Source organism: Calypte anna, chromosome 5A (assembly GCF_003957555.1).
Source record: "Calypte anna isolate BGI_N300 chromosome 5A, bCalAnn1_v1.p, whole genome shotgun sequence".
NCBI lineage: Eukaryota > Metazoa > Chordata > Aves > Apodiformes > Trochilidae > Calypte > Calypte anna.
The window spans coordinates 15,822,622-15,829,558 of NC_044251.1; the positions used below are offsets into that span (position 1 = coordinate 15,822,622).

The following is a 6,937-nucleotide window of genomic DNA, read 5'->3' on the forward strand; positions in this document are numbered from 1 at the left end:
TCAGTTCAGGAAGGATATCGAGGTCCTGGAGCAGGTCCAAAGGAGGGCAACTAGGCTGGTGAAGGTACTCGAGCACAGACCCTATGAGGAGAGGCTGAGGGAGCTGGGGCTGTTCAGCCTGGAGAAGAGGAGGCTCAGGAGAGACCTCATCACTCTCTACAACTCCCTGAAAGGAGGTTGTAGCCAGGGGGGGGTTGGTCTCTTTTCCCAGGCAACTCTCAGCAAGACAAGAGGGCACGGTCTTAAGTTGTGCCAGGGGAAGTTTAGGTTGGATATTAGAAAGAATTTCTTTACGGAGAGGGTGATCAGACATTGGAATGGGCTGCCCCAGGAAGAAGTGGATTCTCCGTCCCTGGAGATATTTCAAAAGAGACTGGATGTGGCACTCAGTGCCATGGTCTAGCAACCACAACGGTGGTTCAAGGGTCGGACTTGATGATCTCTGAGGTCCCTTCCAACCCAGCCAATTCTATGATTCTATAATTCTATGATACTGAGTGTTCTAAGGTCATCCCTGTGGTTTATGCCCAGTAAGACTTTTATGGGTCAGTCAGACATTGGGTATTCCAGACTGGCTGAGAACATGTTGATACGGGCACTTCTGTCTCAGAACTGTTTCAACTTCATTAATAAATTCCATCCTTTCTCTGGCAACACAGCTTCATCTCATCCGCAATCAGAGAAGCCTCTCATATACTTATTCATCTTCTACTTTTTCAAAATCATTATGGAAATTATGTATTCCCTGAGCAAACCATCAGCAGGACTAACGAAAGATCAACATAACTGCTTTAAAAATTGAAGTGTTTACAAGCCTATCCTCTATCCAAAGTGCCACTTTACTTCTTATGCTATGAGAATTCATTTGATAGCCTTTAATCTTTGGTAAGGAATTTTTCAAATGCTCTAAGTTTGTGGCATTAGACGAATTTTCTTCATCTGGATAGCCTGCAAACTACTGTTACATTCACTGACTTACAGTTTCCAGGTTGGAGAATAATGAAAGTAAAATCAATAAAAGATTTAACAGTAAACATCAAAAGTCAAACTTGAGTTTATAAAAGTGAAATCAGAAAAGTGGTTTCATGTTGCAATATGTTTATATGAGGAATGACAAGGCACCTCATGATCCTGAAATGAAATTTTTAAAATTGGTGGTTTTGCAACACAGGCAGAAGGAATCATTCAGTGCAGACACAGGTTCACTTCAGAGAAGTTTAACATTTTGCTACCAGTGTGCACCAACTAAAGACTCCATGAGAATCTTAAATTTAACAGATTAAAAGTGCACCTGTGAAAACTTTTCCAGAACATACAAAGATTGTGACTACAGCCAAAATGAGACAATTCTAGAACAGGTCTAAATCCCTGTGTTTGATTGAACATAAATGAGTTCTGGTGAGCATGGTAATAACCTCTCACAGTTTCTCTGTTTATTCTGAGGCTACAAACTTTTCTTTCTAGTATACTATTTGTCTTGACTCCATACCCCACTCCAAAGGAAATTATTTCATTGCCATCAGGCTCTTGTTTATTTTAGGAAAGTTTGTAGATTTTGGAGAGAGGAAAAAAAAAAAAGAAACACAAAGAAGAAGCACATCATCCATACAAACAAACCCATTATGTTTTCCATGGCAGCTTGAAAGTCACAGAAAAGGTTAAGTATATTTTCATGTCTACATTTGCTGCATTGCTCAGACCACAAGTTTAGAGATTCTGGCCTGAGAAAACAAAATTACACCTGTTTTTGTTTTCCCATGTTATTTATTTAAAAGTTAGATTTCCCCCACCAAGGAGGATGAAGCACAAGTGGATGCATACCTGCTCCTGAATGTGTCTGGTGTGATTTCAGGAATGGCCTAAAAAGGCTCTAGCTTTGATTTGCGACAATCCTAATTCAACACTGAATACCTTACATAAAGACGTATGTGGGCACAGGACCCCAGCTGCAGTATGTCACTGAAACAACCTTTTCTTTACTTTTTTTTTTTTCCTTTGTCCTCTCCCTTTCCCAAAATGGCCTATCTTCTATTTATTACATTGTGGGGGTTTTTTCTACTGCAAAATTTCAGAACTACCCAAAACAGTGGAATATCTACACTGCTACTTTTATAAATCAGTCTGAACTATACACAGCCTATGTAGGTCAGACAGCCTATGCAGGTCAAATTTTGTTTCCTCTATTTCAGATCCAATTCTCTTTCTTGTATTTCTTGTCTGTTTTCTATTCATTGCAACTTCCCTGCCTTCAAATGTTGAAGGCCTATCCAACATCTGGTTGCATCATATATTTACTTGAGAACTTGAAGGTTTCAAAACTTGGCAATGCCAATACAGTAGTCCCACACAAAGTATCTGAGGCAAGAAACAAGCAAAGAATATAAATAATAACTGATTGCCCCTTAGAAATAAAATTGTATCAATTAGTATAAGAATTTGTATAAAGATTCCTTTGTCTTTTGATAGTAAAATCTGTGGTTAACATGATAATACCAGGCAATTAAAAATATGGCAGGTTCCTACTTTGTGCACTTTGCATTACACTTATGCCCTGAAGGAGTGGTTCTACTGTGTGCAGCTAACCCAGAAAGGGCACTTATTGAAACTATTTATCTTCAGAAAACAAAGACTGTATTTTACAGTATCCTCCCACTGTTCTTGTGGGGGAGTCAGCCTAAAAGTCAAACACTGACACACATTTTGCAGCTGATCTTCATTTTTGTTGACCACATAATCATTTAAATGCTAAAGTTCTGTTTCAATTGAGGAAAAAATAACCTCACATGAGCAAGTTTTAGGGGTTTTGTGCCACTAGTTTTAAGAAAGGCAAACAAAATACAAAAACTCAAAGGAATAAAATTTACTTCTCTTTAGAGCCATTCTTGACAGTCTTAAATGTGTTTGAATTTTTGCCTGGAACTGGTATGTACCATTTAATCTTTAGATTTCTAAAGAAAATTTCCCTACTGCCATCTCAGGATGGAACTTCTGATGCCTCTAATGGAATATGGAGAAAAAGATCCATTTTGCTGATTCCATTTTTCACATCATATACACTAGATTATTAACATAGTTATACTCTCTACCAAAATTTAAAAAACTTATCTTTGTACTTCAGATGCTGTTTAAAGTCCACTAGTGCAGAAGTATGAAAGTACATGTTTACATCCAAACATAAACTTATAAATTATACACAGCAATAACTGGTTTATATATGCATATTTACTATATATTATTTATAAATAAAACCACCAAATACAGATACAAAAAAAGGTGGGTTTATACATATAAACATGCATACATAAATATTTATATATGTACACACACCCTCTATATTAACATCCTACTTGGGCCTAAATATGCTTCACTCTGCACACTTTGAAAAGCATTAAATTAAGGTGCCTTATAAATCTGTGCTGAAAAAGAGTCATAAGTATCTTGACTCATGTATACCCACACTACCATGAAAAAGGCTCTTTATAAACAGATCACCTGACACAAATACATAAGAGAATTCAGCACAATCCTAAAGGTAAAGTTGTACACAAAAGGACTGCTTAAATATTAAACAGCACACCACAGAGTCAGAGTTGATTTTAGCAGACTACCAAAGAGATTCTCATCCTCATATACTCCTGAAAACAATCCAGACAGAGCAGAGACTGGGACAAAATTATCACCTGGTACATCACTACTGTACTGACCTTAAGAAATTTGAAAATAGTGAGAGATTTCAATGAAAATCTTTACCGTATACTGTTATATTATTTTCCTCAACACAATTCTAGATACTAGAGTTTTCCAGATAAGAGTTTTTAGAAAAAAGGATCTCTGCCACTATGTTGCATAACTTTGTATACACAAACCATCCTGTCATGTTCAGCAAAATGATGTTGGTTGTCTATAAAGACATACTTGTAGGCTTCAGCTTAAATCAAAGATTCTGAAGACTAAATAACATAAAATTAATCTGCAGAGTGGAGGAGGTGGAAGCCACTACCTGAAGAGGAAAATAAACAAAACCAAAGCCTTTCATCTAGTTTTCCCATTCTTGGAGCCACTGTCTTCTTAACAATCGTGGAAAATAAGACATTTGCACTGTAAGAAACAGTGACTAGAAAAAAAACTCCACATTCAAGCGTGGTCTGCATAGAAGCAGCTAAATAATACTCTTCTTAGTCACAAAACTGCAACAAAGTAAAGCATTCAAAATTCTTCTGCCTGTACTTACTCATGTAAGTCTGACTATTCGAGCATAAGCCACTGTGTTCAGTTTTCTTTAGACAGTGGTATGTTGTTAAAAATTTAGGATTAAACTGAAGTTTACATTAAACCCATTAAATTAATAAACTAATCAAGCACAGAAATATAAACTCATGCAACAATCTTAATGTTTTCATCACTGCTAGCAGAATAGCATAAAAGGTGGAATACAAAAAGTATTTAAGTTGTGTCTGACATATAGGTGACCACATAACAAGTTTTGGCCTGGCTTTCTAAGCAAATACAGTAATGATAAACAAAAGGAACATCTTTTTTCAGCCTTGGATTTAATAAAGCAGGTAATTATTTCTTAAACTAAGAAAAATATGAAACTTAGAAATGAAGACACATATTTCATACTATTTTGAAAACATTACGTGCTCTTCAAGAAAAGGAAACTCCACTAACTAGTGATGTTCAGACAAAGCTATCAACTTTGAAAGAAAAAAAAATCCCTACCTGAATTATTTTAGTTCGGTAAAAACAAGGGGGAAACCCCCCAACTTTTCCCATTATAACCATCCTGAATTTTTTTTTTCCCTCTACCCGTGCAATCACTATTCTTATGTACGAACATTGATAAAGTAGAACTTTCTTTTAGCACAGCCGACTGTTAAAACACAGAAATGGGAAAAAGCAAACGAAAGCGGAGGTTCAGGTGTATTTTGGCGTGCTGCGGGAACTTCACCAAACTTCTGGTCAACTGTGCCTAGCGATGCTACCGCTTCAGAGAGGCAGCGGTGAGAGCCACCCCGCCGGGCGGTGCCACCTTTGTTCCCGAGGCCACCGCAGCCGCCTCCCGGCGCTGCCCGCCCTCCCGCCGAGACCCTCCGCCGCCCCCAGCAGCCGCCAAGGAGGGCTGGGCTGGCTCCGTCCCCTCCTGTGCCCCGGCCACCTGCCAACTCCCGGGGCCGGCCCCCAGCTCCAGCCGGCCCCACAGCCCGATCTGCCCCGGCACAGCGCCCACCCCCGCGGCTTGGCCCCATCCCACCAGCAGCAGGGCCGGGGCGGTGCGCTCGACCCCGGCGCCGCCGACGGCTCCGCCGCCTGCCCGGCAGCAGGGAAGGCGTGCGAAGCTCTGAGCGCCGCTTTGAATCCTGGGCTCTCGGGGTTGGTTTTTCCTTGTTGCTGATTGATTTTTTTTTTCTTCTTTTTTCTTTTTTTTTTTTTTTTTTTTTTTTTTGTGGAAAGTTTCCTCTCCGAACAGAGGCCGGGACAACGCGCAAACTGCCCCAGGGCGCCGCGCTGCCATCCCAGCTGACAGGTTTCTGCCCCCCACCCTTTCCCTCCTCCTTCCGCAGCATTATAAAGCAGGCAGATAGATCCGGCTGGAGTTTGTTTTTAATAACTGCTATTAGTATAGCTAATTGCATCCACTGCCAATAAAACAGAAGTCAAGCTCGCATGCGAGCATCCCGCAAGGAGCCTCTCCGGCACCGGGGAAGGGAGGAGGGGTTCGCCAGAGGAAGAGCGGGGGGCCGGGGCGAGGGAAACGCGGCGGGCAGTGGAGGAGAAGCGCAGGAAAGTTGCAATCGGTCTCGTTAGCCCCGGAGCCGAACCTCCGGGGAGAGGAAAGTTCACAACCAGCAACAGCGCCCGCAGACAGCGGGCCCGGGGGACAGTGGGAGGGGGCCTGGTTGAGGGGTTTCTTCTTACCTTCTGGTCGACGATGGAGCAAGCCATTTCCCGGACGTGCGCCAGGCTCAGGTCCCCCGAGGAGTCCTGCAGCAGCAGCACCGGCTCCCGGCTCAGCCCGATCTGGAGGTGGAAGGCGACGCCGCCGCCGGCAACTGTCCCCGGCGGCGGCAGCGGGCTGGGCGGCCGGATCAGCGGAGGGGCGCTCATCGAAAACTTCCCGCCGGAGCCGCCGCCGGAGCCGAGGGGTCAGGGACGGTGGGGAAGAGGCGGGCACCGCGGTGAAAAGTTTGCGGCCGCCCCGAAGGCGCCGGGCGCGTTCCCCCGCGAAGTTTCAGAGAAGTCCCGCTGAGCAACTCCCGGGTGAAAATGGCGAGGGGGGGGAGGACCGGAGAGGATGCAGACAGGAAAAGGCGGCGAGAGAGACGCGAGGGGGGAGCCCGGCCCAGCGCCGCCGAGGTGGTGCCGCCGCTCCGGCTGTTGGCGCTGTGAGCGGCGCGGGGGCGGGACGGGCCGCGCCCTCCGCCGGGACGGGCCCGCCGCCCAGCTGGGTCGGGCCGGGTCGGGCCGTGCCGTGCCGCGCCGCTCTGCCACCAAACGGCGGCCGCGTCCCGGCAGGAGGCAGGGGCCGACCTCGGCACGGCGGCCCCGGGTCGTTCAGCCCACGCGGGGCCGCGTTGTCCCCCCACGGCGGGGTTTCTCCTCAGCCGCCTCCGGTCACCCCCGTCCGTGACCTCGAAAACGCACTCATCCCGCCTCGGAGATGAGCCTGGGGAGAGTCGGCGTTTTCCCTGGCCGGCAGGCAGCACGGTGGCCTCTCCCGGGCGGGGTGGTGGCAGTGACCCTGGAGGACAGAAAGAAGTGCCAGGGGAGCGGGAGCTCCGGCCTGGCCCCGGCTTCTCTGCCGGCCGCTCCGGGCACCAGCTGTTGCTGGGTCCTCCGGCAGCTCTTGTAAGTTTTGGGGGACAAACAAAGGACAGGAGCCAGCACAGGAGAACTGCGAGGTCCACCGATGGATCTGTAGCAGAAAGGGCATGTG

At 45.5% G+C, this 6,937-nt stretch overlaps 1 protein-coding gene across 1 annotated transcript in view; it reads right to left on the reverse strand.

The window, feature by feature from the left end:
• Positions 1 to 6,376, reverse strand: part of PRKD1 (protein kinase D1) — a 125,295-nt gene extending 118,919 nt beyond the window's left edge. Inside the window, exon 1 of the mRNA XM_030452553.1 lies at positions 5,920 to 6,376. Within this exon, the coding sequence (XP_030308413.1) occupies positions 5,920 to 6,108 (189 nt within the window). The 5' untranslated portion in view covers positions 6,109 to 6,376. The remainder of the gene's footprint in view (positions 1 to 5,919) is intronic.
• Between the last annotated feature and the right edge of the window lie 561 nt (positions 6,377 to 6,937).